This window comes from Saccopteryx leptura, chromosome 5 (assembly GCF_036850995.1).
Source record: "Saccopteryx leptura isolate mSacLep1 chromosome 5, mSacLep1_pri_phased_curated, whole genome shotgun sequence".
In the NCBI taxonomy this organism is placed as follows: Eukaryota; Metazoa; Chordata; class Mammalia; order Chiroptera; family Emballonuridae; genus Saccopteryx; species Saccopteryx leptura.
Window position 1 is genome coordinate 50,821,029 of NC_089507.1, and position 19,308 is coordinate 50,840,336.

Here is a 19,308-nt window from a genome sequence, read left to right on the forward strand (position 1 = left end):
GTCCAAATCCTTAGGCTTCTAGTCTACCAGGCAGTTCCCAGGCAGGTCACCAACATTCTGTGTTTACTTAAGGTGTTGGAATTGTAAGACAATTTGGAAATTATCTCATTTAATTCTCTAGTCTTCACAAAAAGACATTTGTTCAGACTGATAAGTGATGTACCTAATAACACATCACTAGCTAGTACACGATACCGCAAGTGGGTGTATCAGCTCCTAGTTTAGGGTGCTTTGCATCATGTCCTACCACTAATTACTTCACAAAATACCTGGGAAAGCCTAAATTAGTCTCTAAATAATTTGACAATGATAAGTCATAACCCAGGCCCTTGCTCTTTTGGTCAATACTGCTTATTTTTCTACTTTTTAAAATATTTGATTCATCCATCAGGATAATATTGATGCCTTAAGGATAAGAATGGGTATTCATGGATTGCCCATAGACTTATGTACCAAAAACTGGTCCAAGATTAGATATTGTTAAATACTAAAATACAATTCAAGCACCTGTCTGAATAGTTTGTCTTGTGGTCTTTTCTTCAAGGAGTCTAGTATTCATCAACTCTCATGTTCCCAGAATTTCTGGATTCTGCTGAGTAGAGTGTACCCCCAGCTAAGGAAAGGTGAGTAGGTGAAACATAAAGGAACAGCTAAAGTCACTTGGTTCAGCTCTGTATGTCATACTCTACAAAGTCATGCATTGTTATTTTTCTTTTATATCTCTTAGGTAGGGAACTCTTCTCATTTTACAAAGATATGCAAGATCAGTTGAATAGATGTTTTAGAAGCTAAGGTACTAAAAACTATGGTAAGAAAGTGATGGCCCTAAAAATAGAGAGAAAAAGAAGTGCTTACCATTGATTCAATTCTCTGGCTCATTTCTGTGAAATTTTTAGAAGCCTCTCTTCCAAAATCATCATAGAGTTTATCACTTGTAAATGACAATGTACTATAGTAATTGTAGGTCCTCCTTTGATCTACCAGGAAAGAGATAAAAACCCATCATACTTTTTATTAGATGTGTGTAAAGCATCATCATTTTCCTGTGTGGTGATTTCTGGAAAGACTAAAAATAGAAAGAACATCTCTATCCATGTCATCATCTCCATCATCCTGCCCTGAGCTTCATGATTATCTCAGAAGAAAAGACAACAGCACTCATCATCATGAGATTTAAAGTGTAAAAGCCATAAGAATTATTTGGTGTTCCTGTGGTCTAATTAGTCATGTGTTATCCATGCCTTAATAAGCCACAGGAGGCAACAAGTCATGCCATCTGCTCATACACTCAGGGATGGATTCAGAAGCTTCCCAAGAGTAAATGCATTTTATATTCCAAAAAGAGGTTTCTTCCAACTCAGTAAACTGCACATCAATTCTGGTCAAAAGGACTCTAGTGGAAGAATATTTATTTTAACGAAAGAATAAGATGAGGATAGCGCTTAAAATGCTAGTTCAGTATCTAGAAGTTGAAGAAGCTAGAGTGGCCAGCTGGCATAATCTTCCAGGGACACTACTTAGTTTTACCTAGCTCCCTTGTCACTCCCCCGATAGCAACAGGGATTGGTTCGTCTGCTTCCTTAGCCATTGCTTCCACTCCTGCATCTAGTTTAAGCAGCTCATGTTTGGGGCCTGCTAAAGAATTAATACAGCAGAGCTGTTCATCTATCCTTCTATATATGAAGCAAGTACACAGACCTCAGAATATTCATTAAACAAATATTAATGCCGACTACCTTTTCTGTGAGAGACTCTGTGCTGAGTATTAGGAATACAATGGTGATCAAGGCTGTTGTGCATGGTTGTTAAAGAAAAATGGAGCAGGCCTCACTCAATCTCTTCTCTGTTCCTTCTCATTCTTCCCCTTTTCACTTAAACCCCAGAGGAAAAGAAAACTTAACATTGGACACCTGTGTCCCAGACATAATCACATTTAGTTTATAATAACCCTCATTTATCAGATAAGAGATACAGCCTCAGAAATGTAAATAAATTGCCTAACCCCAACACAGCATAGCCAGAAAAGACAAAACTGGGCTTCAAGCCAAGGTCCAACTCCCAAAGCACAAGTTTTCCTTACCTACTGCTTCTTGGGGTAGGAAAAACACCGAACCCACTCACCGAAGCTATAAGAGAAATCTAATCTCTTGTAACATACAAGTTATGCATAAAAGCTGCTGATAAATTTCAAAAGAACATCCTGGCTATCCATAGAGAGAAGCCACCAGTCAGGGTTTGACAAGGTCTGAAGTGCCACATCAAGGAGCTAGATGGCAGGCTGGGGACACTGAAAGATCAGGGTCTACTGAGCATTAGCCACCTGAGTGAGAAAGTGAGAAGGTTTACCCTCCTCCGTCCTTCCTTCCCTTCTTTCCCTGAGTGGCCGGTGTAAGCTGAAATGCAGGCAGGTCCCTGGCAATATACACAATTTTAAGTAAGGTTCTTAATTTGTTGAAATATTGACCAATAGTTTACATTAGGTCTACAACTGGGCTCAGGACTGCATTTCTAAGAAGCTCATCCTCTTAGCACGATACTGACACTTGCAGGAATCTAAGCACTACATGTAGAATAGTAAGGTTCTAAAGAGGAAGAGAGCAGACTCTAATATATCTTTAGATCTGTTTGGGTTTTGTTTTTAATCATCAGATTGAATCATTTGAAATAGCTACTCATATACAGTGTGTCCGTAAAGTCATGGTGTACTTTTGACCGGTCACAGGAAAGCAACAAAAGATGATAGAAATGTGAAATCTGCACCAAATAAAAGGAAAACTCTCCCAGTTTCATACTTATTCAGTGCAGTTCGATGTAGGCTCATGCACAGATTTTTTAGGGCTCCTTAGGTAGCTATTCCATATAGCCTCTACAGCAGGGGTCCCCAAACTACAGCCCACGGGCTACATGCGGCCCCCTGAGGCCATTTATCCGACCCCCTGCCACACTTCAGGAAGGGGCACCTCTTTCATTGGTGGTCAGTGAGAGGAGCACATTGACCATCTCATTAGCCAAAGCAGGCCCATAGCTCCTATTGAAATACTGGTTAGTTTGTTGATTTAAATTTACTTGTTCTTTATTTTAAATATTGTATTTGTTCCCATTTTGTTTTTTTACTTTAAAATAAGATATATGCAGTGTGCATAGGGATTTGTTCATAGTTTTTTTTATGGTCCGGCCCTCCAACGGTCTGAGGGACATTGAACTGGCCCCCTGTGTAAAAAGTTTGGGGACCCCTGCTCTACAGACTCATCACTGACTGATGGCCTACCAGAATGGGGTTTCTCCACCAAACTGCCGGTTTCCTTCAACTGCTTATCGCACCGAGTAATGTTATTCCTATGTGGTGGCACTTCGTTATAAACATTGCCGATATTCACATTGCACTTTGGTCACGGATTCGAATTTAGCGAGCCACAGAACACACTGAACTTTCCTCTGTACCATCCACATCTCGACTGCCATGGCTGTGGGCTGTTCCGCTGTATACATGGTGTTACGTCATCATCTGCGCATGCGCACATGCTGCCACATCATCCTACAGAAACTGGGAGGGTTTTCCTTTTATTTGGTGCAGATTTCACATTTCTATCGTCTTTTGTTGCTTTCCTGTGACTGGTCAAAAGTGCACCATGACTTTATGGACACACTGTAGGTGCAAAATGGTCAAATATAGGCAATTTCACATACTTCAGTCAAATGAACAACTTATCTATAGTCAATATTTTACTTTGCTCAAATGATTCAAGCAGATCACTAAGGGTCAAAATTATTCCCAGTGGTCAGAACTATATGGCTTGTATAGTTATTGAAGAATATCATTGGGAATATTAACAATAGAAAATTGTTAATTTCTAAGAAAAAATAAGGATGAACGTAAGTTTTCTAACAGGTTTGTGGTTCTATAACCTACAATAATGTGACTTATAATAGATCCACCTACTGTCATTCAAGTCACGGAGGGAACAGAGATATACCTTCAAAGGCCCCCAAACACAAACTGCACACACAATTCAACACTGTTCTGGGCTTTATGCCAAAACAATGTTTCTTCAGTTCTGATCACTTCCATGTTTGTCTTCCTGTCTCTGTAGTAGATTTGTTTGGTTTAGTTTGGTTATCTAGGTATACCATCTCTTAAATGCACACGTGCTATATCCACTGTTTTTAGTTTACATCCCCAAACAGAGGGCAGGTCACCATTATGACAGTAACATGTATCACAACAATTGTTTACTCAGGTGTCTGTGTGGGCAGTAGAAACTGTGTTTCATATTACTCAGCGGCTCATCCAAACAATAGGATCCAGGAACAAGTTCCTGAAAAAGTCTTCCCAGGTTTTCATTGTATAAATATGAATAAGATTTTAAGCCTTGTAAACACTTGGCTTGGGAAGAGGTAAAAGAGAAGAAACATTATTTTTTTTGCTCAGATATTGAGACCCCCTAGCATTACTAGAATTCCTTATGAAGTCAAACAAGCCAAAGTATGCCCCTAGAAAATAACAGAGATATGACTCACTTGGTGCTTATCATTCAACATTAATTAAGTTTCTAATCTGTGCCAGGATACTCTCAAATTCTGGAAATACAAATGTGAATAAAACATAGTCCTAGGCATTCATGGAGAAGAAGAGTGAAGTTTACAGTATCATAGGACTCAATATATTCATAACAGAATTATAGGATTATAATTTTAAAAAGATTTTATTTATTCATTCTAGAGATGGGAGGGGGAAAGAGAGAGAGAGAGAGAAGTGGGAGTGGAGTAGGAAACCTCAACTCCCATATGTGCCTTGACAAGACAAGTTCAGGGTTTCGAACCGGTGAGCTCAGCATTTCAGGTCAATGCTTTGTCCACTGTGTCACCACAGGTTGGGCCAGAATTATAAAGTAATTTTAGGTATTATTTTTTAATTAAAAACATGCTCCAGAAATGTTATCAAACTGCAGATACTCCAAATTCAAACCCTGAATGTTGGCAAATTCTGCCAAAAAAAAAGTCTTTACATAAAATATATTTCCTTTAAACTGCTCATAAATGATCCACCTTGCTTGAAAAATTAAGACTGGACTGTGTCTGCTAGCAGAAGATCACCAATTTACAGATCACCATTTCTCTTTACAGGAATACAGCTTCTGCAAATTCCCAATTAAATTAGAATCAAGTGATTAGTTTCCTTTGTGACAGAGTCTTGAACATCAAAGCATTATCTAGTCCAGGGGTCTCCAAACTTTTTACACAGGAGGCCAGTTCAATGTCCCTCAGACTGTTGGAGGGCCGGACTATAAAAAACCTATGACCAAATCCCTATGCACACTGCACATATCTTAAAGTAAAAAAACAAAACAAAACGAGAATACAATATTTAAAATAAAGAACAAGTAAAGCCCTGGCCGGTTGGCTCAGTGGTAGAGCGTCGGCCTGGCGTGTAGAAGTCCCGGGTTCGATTCTCGGCCAGGGCACACAGGAGAAGCGCCCATCTGCTTCTCCACCCCTCCCCCACTCCTTCCTCTCTGTCTCTCTCTTCCCCTCCCGCAGCCGAGGCTCCAATGGAACAAAGATGGCCCAGGCGCTGGGGATGGCTCCTTGGCCTCTGCCCCAGGCGCTAGAGTGGCTCTGGTTGCAACAGAGCGACGCCCTGGAGGGGCAGAGCGTCGCCCCCTGGTGGGCGTGCCGGGTGGATCCCAGTCGGGTGCATGCGGGAGTCTGTCTGACTGTCTCTCCCCGTTTCCAGCTTCAGAAAAATAAAAAAAATTAAAAAAAATAAAAAAGAACAAGTAAATTTAAATCAACAAACTGACCAGTATTTCAATGGGAACTATGGGCCTGCTTTTGGCTAATGAGATGGTCAATGTCTGGTTCCATATTTGTCACTGCTAGCCATAACAAGTGATATGACATGCTTCCGGAGCTGTGACACGTGCGTCCTGCGTCACCAGAAGTAGTACTGTACGTGAGCGACGCCGCGTTTTGCGGTGCCACCACATATAGTACTACAGGATGTGCTCCTCTCACTGACCACCAATGAAAGAGGTACCCCTACTAGAAGTGCTGCGGAGGCCAGATAAATGGCCTCAGGGGGCCGCATGCAGCCCGTAAGCCATAGTTTGGGGACCCCTGAGTCAGTAAGGGAGATACTGAACCTGTAAGTCATAGTGGAGTCAACTAATTAAAACCTGAGGCAAAATAGAAGGAAACTTCAGAAGGGTTGTCAAACCCTCAAAAAAAAAACAGTTCTGTAGTAGCTTGGGGACCTTTCTAATGACATAGCAGTGTTCATGTTTCATCTAGTAGTGAGATTCCCAGTTACCACAGAGTGAACCTCTTTACAATTAATCTCTTAGCATGTCCCAACCTCTTTAATCACAGATAATATATCCCATGATGAGATTTTAGACATAGGTACTTATTCAATAATATATCATTATGAGCATTTTTCCAACTTCCTAGCACACTATAGAACCTATTGATTCTCTGTGCTCCCTGATTGTGTAATTAATTTATTGGGCTATCAGGATTTCAATGAGTTAGAATCATTTTAAGTCAAGGTGATTGCCCTATGACCTCAAACAACTCAAGACACAGAACTCTAGCTCTCCTATGGTCATCCCCTCTTTAACACTTGATTATTGTTTATTAATGAATGTAAAAACTAGCATGCTATTCCCAGCAGGAGCATTGCTTTATCAAAGACAGAAGAAAGAAGCTCCTTGGCTTGTGAGGATTACACATGAAGCAAGGCACGTAGAGTTCTTTGTACCAGTTATGCAAATAAATTGTAGTAATGAATGAATAAGCCTGAGGCTAACCAAAACAGGAATGTACAGGTGGAAGTATTTAAGGTAAATCACATGATGCCAGGGCAGCTCATACTTACTGTATCTCACGTAGTGAACAATGAGCCCGATGCACACAGCTAGAACAATCAGAGACATGAAGGTGATGAGGCCAATGACCCATGGCTTCACACAAGCTCTCTTCGTGGCCCTCACCACAGAAGCCCTGAGAAGGAAGGCAAATAGGTGAATTACATCACAGAGCTCACCCTGCCCTCTCCTTAGGTAAAACAGATATTTCTGTAGAATTCAGGACACTCAAGTAGATGGTAGAGTACTATTTTGTTTAGAACACACCCTGGTCCCCAGTGGCTGAAGCCAGTCTAGCTCTGGTTTCCTGATTTTTGGCAAGTAATTTGACTTCTTCGTGTCAAAACGAAGATGATAATTATAGTACCTATCTCATAGGATTGTTATACATAAGATTAAAGGAATTAGCCATGGTTTATTGAGCTTTCTATGTGCAAGACACTGAGGCACTGTAGGAGCTATGGAAATGTTTAAAACCTGTTACTACCACTCTAGAATCTGATACAGCCTATGAAATGTGTTACAGCTTGAACCACACCAGGTTTCCGATAGGATTTCTAGTTCAATCTTTTTTTTTTTATCTTTCTGATGTATTTCCAAACAAGTTTTGAGGTTAGACATACGAGATGACAAGGAGCTTGTTCTAAAAAAGCTGAATGTGTGAGCTAATATTTATCTCTAAACTTTAGTCATGCTGCAGGGAATACCCCCTTCCTGAGACTCCCTCAATCTCTCCCATTTGTTCTGCCACCTAAGACGTTACTGAAAAATGTTTGTCAACCTTCTTTGCGTTTGATGGGTAAAGTTGCTGTTTCCTTGTGTTATAATATGTGCTAAGCAAACTTAAAAACTAGAGCAAGCGAAACGATGTATTTTGGCAAAAGATTTTAAATATGATGCTTTTTTAAATTTCTTGAAGTATTCATAATGCTAGCAAAATCAAAGCTATTTATTTCTTCCTCCACAGCACTGTCTGATATGCAAGGATTAGGGGTAGGGTGTGATGTTAATTTGGAGGGACACTGGAGGTTGAATCAGCATAAAGAAAATTCGAAGTCCAGCACTTTCCTTACCAGCTTAGACAAATTATTTAGACTCTGAGCTAAGTTTTTCCATCTGTCAATAAGAGACAGGATACCCATTCTTTCTAAAGCACATGGTTGACTATGGGACCTAAAATGAGATCATGAATGTGAAAAGTTCTTGCATACTCCAAAGCATTTTGCAATAAATATTTTTTGCTTGCAGAAATCAGAAGAACTGTTTCCTAGTGATATATGCTCAAGAAATGATATTATCCTTTTGATCCCTGCCACACCATTATTACATCCTATGTCTGCCTCCATGTTCTATTCTGTAAGAACGTTGTTGTAGAAGTCAATAATGTCATCATTGCTACATGACTGCCTCTGCTGAAGGCACTGGATGTGGTGGAAGGCTCTGGGGAATCTATTTGGTCTCTTCCTTTGTTCTTGTGACTTTCCCATGAGACTGTAGTCAAGGAAACTACATCTTCGTCTCCCCAATCTTTTCCATCACTAGTTTTCCCCTGAGTGGGACTCCGAACACCTGTTCCTAGAATGGCAATTACTGCAAAATAAAAAGACTTCTCCGCCGGAGGTTATTTTTTATGTGCAAATGTGCCTAAGAATCCTAAAAACTGACCCCTGTTCCTTCAACTCTGAATGCTTGCTATTCTCCTGTTGCAGAAGAAAGGAGATGCATATAGCAGACGTAAGCAATACTGAGGTCGGGGGTAGGCATGGGGAGGGAAGGGCTTCCCAACTAATATTAAAGCATGTCAGATAAAGGATATGAAGTTATAATTACAGGAAACATAATATGCTTATCAAAAGTATATGATCACTATGTTAGAATTGTGAAATATAAGACAGAATTTCTATTCTATAACTTCCAATCAAGACAGAAAAGTAAAGTAATGCAGCCATTAAACTGATGAGGTAGAGCTACATATATTGATGTGCAAATGCTCAATGTTATATTTTAGTGAAAAAATGTTGCAGAATATAAATTCTGTGTCTAAGTTTCTGTAAATAATAAAACTGTATATGTATGTGCATAGCAAAATATAGAGTGAGATAAAAGTAGATTTACAGATTTGCATATGTGAAACAGTTTATTCTTATAATTTATTTATTATTGTATTATTTTCCATACAAACAACTGTAAAACTACTTTTTCCCCACTTTGTACATAGAAAGACAAAATTATAAATAATAAGAAGTGGAATTAAAGAGGAACTTTAATTTTAATGTATTTCTTTGTGTTATAATGGGTATTTTCTAACAAGAGATATCATGGCATTTGAATTAAACAAAAGAAAGAGAGGGAGGGAAAGAGAGCTTAAATTTCAAATAAACAAACAAAATAAACCAAGGATGGTTATATGCCTTTTCTTGCCATCTCTGTCACTGTCATGCCCAAAGTACCAGTGTGTCCTCCTTTCCTGATCCCCACCTTTTACAGCTATTTCAATAATTGTCTTTGGTGGCTTTGAATGAGATAAGAGGGATAGCATGGGACAAAGAAAAGAGAAACAACCAGAAACACTTCGAATAAACAATTAAGAAAGTATGTTGCTGAGTCCTTCTGCCAACTTATTTATTGTACGATATTGTACCAGCAGATTCAGTTCTTTCTTATTTTTTCCATATGGAAAACAGGGATAATACTCCCAGGTCCCTTCTAATCTGATGAACCATGTAGAATTTTAAAAAATTATAAAGTATTTTATTTCTTTGAGCTCCCAAGTAGAAAATCATTGTAAAAATAGCAAGGACTATTATTATCATCATTACTTTAATTATCAATAATAATAGCAATGAATATATTACTGAGATGTTTGTCATTTGAAACACTACCTCTTCCCTTCCCAGTCTGTCTAGCATTTCTTTTCAAACTGATTCACCCTGTTTCTTAATTACTTTTTCTGTTGCTGTCTCAGAAAGTGATTCAATACTAAATAGCTCCAAATTAGATGTGGTACAAGTGTGATAAAGAAAATTAGTGAAACGAAGGAATAAAACCATTTTTATATCAACAGGAACATTTAATTAACCCCTTTCTGCACATAAGCCCTTGTTTAATCATTGCAGTGTGTTGAAACTTATCTCAACCTCTTCCCATAAAATTATCTCCAGACAGACTGGTTGAATTCTAACAGCATCAGTGGCATCAAATTTCTTTCCTTCTATTTTTTTTTCTTTTCCATTTGGAGCAATATGTAATTATACAGTGAATATAGCAAGTGAATAAACCAGTTAAAATATGAGTACATTTTTATAAACCCAAAATTGCCAAAAGACAAGTAATATGTTCAGATGTGCATTATCATTGTCACATTTTTATGAAGCACTAAAAATAAATAAATAAATAAGCAACAACAAAAAAGCTAAGAGAAGAAATGTACCAACACAAATAAATTTCACGGTAAGCACTGGGGAAAAAGTAGATTCAGTGCTTTAGAGAAAAGCTCCTACAACACCACCTCCAAGGACTGATTGATAGGGGATCTCAAACTTTTTGCTCATTCTCCGTGCTGGTAAGCAGCGCTGACATTCTTAGTTTGTGTGTTTCACCAGCTTCAGTCAAGCTGAGCTGCTTTGAATGAACGTGCACCCAATATCTATAAAGCTGGTGGTGCCAAAGCATTATTATCACTGCTTAACCCAGAGGTCAGAAAACTTTTCTGTGAGGGTCCAAATAGTAACTAAGGCTTTCTGGACCATACAACCTCTGTTGCAGCTACTCTAGTCTGGGAATTTGCAGCACAAAATCAGACATAGACAATAAATAAATGAGGATGTTAGTGTTCCCATAAAACCTTACTTTTATACACTGAAATTTGAATTTCATGAAGTTTTCACTTGCCTTTCAATAGTTTTCTTCTTTTGACTTGTTTTCAACCATTTAAATATATAAAAGTCATTCTTAGTTCAAGCACTGTACAAAAACAGGTAGTAAGCCAAATTTGGCCATTGGGCCATAATTTACTGATGGTTGACTTAAACAAGAGCTGACAAGTTGATGCTAATTGTGTTGGGAAGCTGTAATGGCCTTTTCATGTTCTGGTCTCACTTTCATAGCAAATCTAATGTGATCTATCACTTAATCCCATTGTGACTGATCTTGTTTTAGCAATTCTCACTAAAACTTGTCCTATATAACTTGACAACAGGTTTCTCTCTTGTCTACCCTGTCTCTAAATCATTCTTCATTACAGTACAGAGTCTTTCTAGAAGTGATACAGTCAATAGCTGAGACTACTGAAACCCAAGTTGGCCTCAGTTCGCTGGGCATTCTCCCTCTCTCCCCTGAGCTTTCAAGTTCTTTGTTTTGCTCCTGCTGTCTCCTATGTGGAGAAACTTACAGTCTTTTGGTTTTTTTGGACATATACTTGATGTAAAACAAGTTACCAAGGTGGCCTGTTCACACCCGACCCCTCCCCTTAGCTCAGTCTTCCCCAGGATGGCCCGTCTTGATCAGTGCACTAATGCTGGGACATGCTGCAGGCTTTTCGTGTGCGTACCTGTGTGTGTGTGTGACTTGAAAGGACATTTTTAAAGTTAATTTTATTTCCATCAAAGTCATACATGCATATTGTCTAAAAAGTAAAATATAATACTTGCCACTTAAGTCTTTAATAATTGTTTTGTATTTACCTCTGGATTTCTGAATAACGTTCCCTCATGGTGTCTATTTTTCTTGAATCATAAAAGCCTATGTGTATTTAAGGGCAAGTTTAAAAAGTCCCCTTCTCTTTAGTTAAGTCTATTCATCCTGAATATTATGTTAAAGTATGCATTTTGAGGTCCTTGAGGATAGGGTCTGAGCCTTTCTTAGTTCTTCTGTATTCTATGAGCACATGCTTAAGAAATGTTCCCAGAAGGAATTGAAGTTGACTAAACCAAATTGCACTGACCATTTGTCAGTACCACAATATGGGTTTCAATCTCTGTTAAAGCACTTCTGGTCTGCCATAGCCTTAAAAAGAACTTGGAATGTGACACACAAGAAAGACAGGCCAGACGTTGTAAAGAATAATTACTGTTTAAGTAAAGCCTGATTTTCATATAACACTTTATATAATAATCATGCTTTGGTTAATTTATCTAGATCACCTGTCTACCTGCAGTAAAGTACTATCATAGCACAGAAAGTGATAAATGCAAATAAAGGGATATTCATTTTGAAGACACATATTATTTGGGGTCACTGAATGTCTGTATGTTACAATAGCTAAACAAAAGCATGACAAATTGCCTGATCAGGCTGTGGCACAGTGGTTAGATCATCAGTCTGGGACACAGAGGACCCAGGTTAAAAACCACGAATTTGCCAACTTGCACGTGGCTCACTAGCTTGAGTGCAGGGTCACCGGCTTGAGCATGAAATCTTAGACATGACCCTATGGTTGCTGACTTGAGCCCAAGGTCACTGGCTTGAGCCCCCTGGTCAAGGCACATATGAGAATGCAATCGATGAACAACTAAGGTGCCACAATGAAGAATTGATGCTTCTCATCTCACTCCCTTCTTGTCTCTCTGTTTGTCTGTCTGTCTGTCTCTCTCTCTCTCACAAAATCTCTTGCTTAAAAAAAATTAAAAAGCATGACAGAGACAACAAAGAAAAAACAACAGTACCTTATGACATTGTTAATTCCCTAGGTCAGTGCTTAAGATTTAAAATATAAGTTAATAAATTTTATTTATTCTTTATTTGGCTCTAGCTTATTTCTTTAGCTCCTAGAATTATGCCTCCTTGTCCTATCCACACAAGTCCTTCAGATATTTTTTTTAGTTAGCAGGCATTGGTGAGACCATTGATCTTTTCTATACTTTCTACAATCACACTGTAAAAATATCCAGGGTAAAACTAAAATTTTGCATACATGTGCATGAATCATACATCTTCATTGAATTTTAAAAACAATACAAAAAATACTCCTTAATAAAATTGCAAATAACATATTCTGCCCTGTCCACTGTTACATAAACATATCTATAAAGGGTCTAATAACATCAACCAGGTCCTTGGACTGATTATGTGTGTACTCCCTACAATAATAACTATAAATAGCTCTCATAGAGAAGTTATAATTATAACAAGGTAGTAATGTAATTACTAGACAACTGTTTCCATTTTATTTTTACAACACTAAGACAAATGGTGGGAAACTCACTGTTTTTATTGAAAATGCTTTTATTTATATTCCACCTAGTTCCACACTGGATTAAAGTGGGTTATAGGAGATTTTAAATATGGTATTAAACTAAGTTTAGTATGCAAAATAATCAAAACAATTGAAAACCTCTGATGGACATATAATTAAAACAATGCTTCATAATTCTCATAGAGATATTCTCTTAAGTCAGGTGACAAAATTTATAGCTTTCTAGGAGCCATTTTAAAATGAAATTGAACAAAAAAATGAACAAGCAAACCTTGGGAGGAGGGGAGGGGGAGATAAATGGTGATGGTTGGGAACTTGAACTGGGGTGGTGAACACACAACACTGTCAGAGCTATGTTGTAGAGCTGTGCACCTGAAACCTGTATAGTTTTCTTAACCATTGTCACCCCAATAAATTCAATAAAAAAGGGGGAAAAGAAACTTTAGTCAGGTACATTTTTCAAAGCACTCATAAGATAAAAACCAAGCAATTGTTCAGGAGCAGTACAATTCTTTCAGTTCCTCATGAAAAGAATGCCATATAATGTAATGAATTATATTTGCTAAAATATTCTCAGCATAGAAACAAAAGCTTGGTTTATAATACTCTTAGAATGTTCCCCGATACTAACAAATGGCATCAATTACTATTCACTATAAGCAATTTGATGTGGGGCAGAGCGGTGTGAAATCATTCACATACCAAGTTCTGTGCTAATTTTTTATCTTTCAACACTTCCCTAATTATTATCAAAAAGGATCCATATGGCATTTTTGCATTATAAATATCTAGAAATTTTTGAAATCATGGATTTTAAAACATAGTATTGGTTACTACAGTAGTAAATTTTTAATAAGCATGGTATTATAATACTTTGTACAGAAAAAACGTTTTTACCAAATATTGTGAATAACAGAAAACCCTACCTCATTAACTTTTTTAATTGAATTTATTGGATTCCAACTGATAATCACCACACTGTTGTCTGTCTGTGAGGGTTTTTTTTTCCTTAATTCCTTCATCTTTTTTATCTAGCCCTCCATGCCCTCCCATCTGACACCTGTCAGTCTGTTCTCCAAATCTATGAGTCTGTTTCTGTTTTGCTTGTTAGTTTATTTTGTTCATTAGATTCCACATATAAGTGAAATTCATGTGGTATTTGTCTTACTCTGACTATCTTAATTTGCTTAGCGTAATACTCTCCAGGTTCATCTACACAGTTACAAAAGGTAAGATGTTCTTTTTCATGGCCAAATAGTATTCCATTGTATAAATGTATCATAACTTTTTAATTCACTCATCTGATGGGTCATAAGGCAGTTTCATTTTTAATTTTTTGTAGTAACTCCATACTGCTTTCCACAGTGGCTGTATCAATCTGCATTCCCACCAACAATGCATGAGGGTTCTCTTCTCTCCACATCCTTGCCAAAATTTGTTGTTTATTGATTTATTTTATTTATTTTTATTTTTTTTTGTATTTTTCCGAAGCTGGAAACGGGGAGAGACAGTCAGACAGACTCCTGCATGCGCCCGACCAGGATCCACCCGGCACGCCCACCAGGGGCGATGCTCTGCCCACCAGGGGGCATCACTCTGCCGTGACCAGAGCCACTCTAGTGCCTGGGGCAGAGGCTAAGGTGCCATCCCCAGTGCCCGGGCCATCTTTGCTCCAATGGAGCCTTGGCTGCGGGAGGGGAAGAGAGAGACAGAGAGGAAGGAGGGGGGGTGGAGAAGCAAATGGGCACTTCTCCTATGTGCCCTGGCCAGGAATCGAACCCGGGTCCCCCACACTCCAGGCCGACACTCTACCGCTGACCCAACCAGCCAGGGCCGTTTATTGATTTATTGATGATAACCATTCTGACAGGTGTGAGGTTATATCTCATTTTGGTTTAATTTGCATTTCTCTGATATTGGTGATGTTGAGCATCTTTTTTTGTGTGTGTGTGACAGAGACAGATAGAGGGTCAGATAGGGACAGACAGACAGGAAGAGAGAGATGAGAAGCATCAATTCTTTGTTGCAGCACCTTAGTTGTTCATTGATTGCTTTCTCATATGTGCCTTGACTGAGGGATTCCAGCTGAGCCAGTGACCCTTTGCTCAAGCCAGCAACCTTAGGCTTCAAGCCAGTGACATTTCAGATTAAACCAGCAACCATGGGTCATGTCTACAACCCCATGCTCAAGCCAGCAACCCCATGCTCAAGTTATGAAGCCGCACTCGAGATGGTGAACTTGAGGTTTCAAACCTGGGTCCTCAGCATCCCAGGTTGACATTCTATCCACTGTGCCACCACCTGGTCAGGCTGAGCATTCTTTTAATCATGGTTTTAAATTTTATATTTTGAAATTGCTTGCCTCCAATTCATTTAGCTCTTTTCTGAAGATTTTTTCCTGTTCTTTTATTTAGAGCATGTTTTTTGTCTCTCTACTTTGGCTGCCTCTTTGTGTTCATTTCTATGTATTAGGTGTATCTGATATGGTTATGGCTCTGAGTTTTGGTAGGGTGCACTTATGTAGTAGGTGTCTTGTGGGACCCAGTGGTGTTCCAAGAATGTTTCTTGTGTGTTATGTAGGCCCTTCTGTTGTAATTGAGTTGTGATTGCTATTGGTCTGTTGTGCTTGGGATCAATCTTCAGGCTGGCCAACTGTGAAGATCAACCCCAACCAGTGTATGAGCTGCTAGGCAGGTACTGAATATATAGTCTCAAATTCACCTTAGCAGAGTCTGGTGCCTGCTGGGCTATCCCTCTGGATATACTGCCCGTGAAACTAACTGCATCTTGTTCTGATGTTGTCTGAAGCTATCTACTAGTTGTGTTATTCTGAGCTTCTTGGGAAGGACTCTGCTGCAGGCCAATGTCAGAAACTACCTGTGAACTGGCCCTGAGCTACCTGTTGGAAGTTACAAAGTGACCCACAGTTTATGGCTACCTCTGCTGGTCAAGCATCAAAGCCTAGCTTTTAGCAGCACTGGGCCTGGGGGCAGGTCTGCATAGTCCCTAGGAACCCCAAGGTCTGCGTCCACCTGTCTTTGCATGCCAGCGGCCTTTTAGATTCAATCACTGAAAAAACCTATGACAGTACTCAAGTTGCATGTGATAGGTTCCCAGTCACCAGATAGAGATAAGAGATGTTCACCAGATCTGTAGAGTTTCAAAGTTGGTACCAGCACTAGGTCTGAGGCCATTCAGCAAATGTCCCAGGGTATATCAGGTCTAATTACCACCCACTCTTGCTTGTAGACCTTTGTGTTGGGGCAAGATCTCAGGGAGTATTAGGATAAGACTAGAAAAGTTTATCAAACACAAACAGACCATGTGAAGATTTGCCCATGTGAAAGAAAGGCTCTACACCTGTCATAGATGCAAGGGAAATATTTCCCCCATCCTACAGCCACACAACTCAGTTATTACAAGATTTTCCAGAAGCCTGATCTCAGCAGGGCAAGGCCACTGGGAGTTGGGAGAAAAAAAACGTGCAATCAGGCTTCATGGAAATTGCAGGGGGTCACCTCAATGTCACACAATTTAGTCTGTCTCAGATTCTGCCCATATCTCTTCAAGGAAGAACCACTAAAAGTCAAAAGAATGATGCTACTAGAACCCGAGAGAGTGGGACTAGAAGATCTGTGAGGGGAAAATGCCAGTCAGGTTCATGGGGAAGAGGGGGGAATGCCCCCATCCCTAAGCCACACAACTCAGTCACTGACACCCACCAAGTCTGACCAGCGCCCTATACTCTGGGCCAGGCAGCTGATTCCTTAGCAAGGTGGCAGCTCCACAAGGTGGGTGACAGAAAGACCAGAAGGTGAGGGTATTGTATTCCTCCAGTCTGATGCCAAGAGAGTACTCCACCCAAGAAATATGGCATCTATGCGCACTACAGTAACTCAGCACAGGGGATCCTGGTGGTTGTTACCTCAACTCTCTTCCCAGAGCTGCAACCTGTGGTCTCACCTCACACAACTATAGTCTGCTCCATCCAGATAGAGATAAAAGATGTTCACCAGGTCTGGAGCCCAAGGTGAGTGACTGCAAATAAGATTTTGTACATTGACCCTTTAAAAGAAGACCTGTGTCTCTAGTAGACTTCTGTGTCCCCATGGTGAACAAAATACCCACTGATTTTCAGCCAGATGTTATACAGCCACCTTTTCCTGGCTCTGTTGTGCTGGGCTGGGGAGCTTGACTTGGGGAAGTGACCCCACATATCTCAGAGAGGGCCTTTGAAGCTGAGATATTCCTCCTGAATCTTGGCCAACACTTGAGGGAGTGTTGCCAGCCCTTTTTGCATCTCCACCCTTCATACCCATCTCCACGTGGCTCTTCTATAAATCTTTGGTTATATGACTTCTCTTCAGCTAGCATTCAATAGATTATTCAGGTTGATTGCTCTATAATTTAGCTGTAGTTCCAGTTTGGTCCTGGAAAGAGGTGAGTATAGCTTCCACCTACTCCACCCCCATATTGGATCTTGTATCTCATTAACTTTTACCTTTGGCAAACCCCATAGCTTAACCATTCCTATATTTAACCAACTATAAAACTTCAGTGGTAATCTCACCTCCTACCTACTTTAACAGAAAGATAGTATCTGATATCATCAGATATTTTAGATATATGTTCTATATAAGTATTAGTGGCAACTCAACATTAAGGTATGTCTCTGATCTCCACTATGCTATCATCAAGGTCTTTATTAAGTTCCTAACCAGATATGATGCAGCATAAGAAATTTAAGTTGACACTTTGACCTCTAGAAATTTACAATCACAGATAGATGGGGCATAAAGAATTTAAAGACAATTATTAAGTAATTAGCTTTTAGTTTTTAAACTTGTAAGTTGAGCTATTTAATTCTGAATTACACTAATATATCTCTTTTCTTTTCCTCAAACTCTTTCCAGTTTAAGATACTAAACTGGCATGATCTGAGTAAACAACTTTAAAAGAAACAGTTTTCCATTGAAATGTTGACAAAGAATGCCATTGCAGCTCATCACAGGGAATTATACAAACTTAAAAATGTGAAATAAAAATAAGAATTGCCTGACCAGGTGGTGGTGCAATGGATAGAGCATCTGACTAAGACACGGAGGACCCAGGTTCAAACCCCCAAGGTCACCAGCTTAAGTGCGGCCTCATCTGGTTTGGGCGAGGCTCACCAGCTTGAGCCCAAGGTTGCTGGCTTGAGAAAGGGGTCACTTGGTTGGCTGTAGCTCCCCCCCCACCCCCGTCAAGGCACATATGAGAAATCAATCAATGAACAACTAAGGTGCCGCAACAAAGAATTGATGCTTCTCATCTCTCTCCCTTCCTGTCTGTCTGTCCCTCTCTCTGTCTTTGTCAAAAAAAAAAAAGAATAAGTAGTGTGTATGTTATGGCATGTCTATCAGAAGAAAAATGATTGAGAACCCTAAGCTACAGACACTTGAAACTGCTAATCCATAACGCAGACTTTCATTAACTTTTTGCAATGTTAGATGTCTTTCTCGTGACTTTTTCTAGATACCCCCTGTGAGAATTAGCCTGATAAAGTGGGAATAACTCTGAACTGGAAGACCAATTACCTAACATCCTACTCCTAGGGTTTTCAATTAAGTACTAAATCCTTTCATCTAACTCCTAAATTTCTCAGATGAGAAATCTGAGATTACATTATACATCACATATTCCAGCATCTCATAACCCCCAACTTGTATAATGTTGAATGTGCTCTCTTTGTTTTTATTTTGTTTTAAATAATGGGTATTTTATTTGATCTAAATATTCTCTAATTTAACACCAAACTATTGTTCCATGCTTCAAATAACCTAAAAAAGCTTAAAATAGTTATAATTAAAATTCAGCATTTGTTAAACAATAAGCTTTAACATAATTTTGCAAATGCATTTTTTCTGGTGGCTATATGCCAGATAATTTAGAATGGTCAAATTAAGGAACTACAAGCCCTTTTGAAAAAACCCAAGTATCATATATTTGAGAAAGACATAAAATTACTTTATCACTTGAAAACTAAACCAGTTTGAAAATCCATAGATGCATAAAGTTTCATTTTATGTAAGTCGCTGAAGGGCCTTAACATTGGAATGTGCCAGTTTTTAACACATGCTAAGACCAAGTGATATCCTCCAGGCTGTTTCCCTGGCACACACAGTAAGCCATACACTAAGAATCCTATAGATAACTTAGAAATATCTGAATATAATCCTACATGAATTAACTTTGTACAGAAAGACAATT

The 19,308-nt window shown here is 39.1% G+C and overlaps 1 protein-coding gene across 1 annotated transcript in view; it reads right to left on the minus strand.

Moving 5' to 3' along the window:
* Positions 1-19,308, minus strand: part of LOC136405422 (transmembrane protease serine 11E-like) — a 46,008-nt gene that overhangs the window by 18,027 nt on the left and 8,673 nt on the right. The window contains exons 2-3 of the mRNA XM_066384817.1: positions 6,878-7,002; positions 856-977 (exon numbers count right to left, since the gene is read on the minus strand). Of these exons, the coding sequence (XP_066240914.1) occupies positions 856-977; positions 6,878-7,002 (247 nt within the window). The remainder of the gene's footprint in view (positions 1-855; positions 978-6,877; positions 7,003-19,308) is intronic.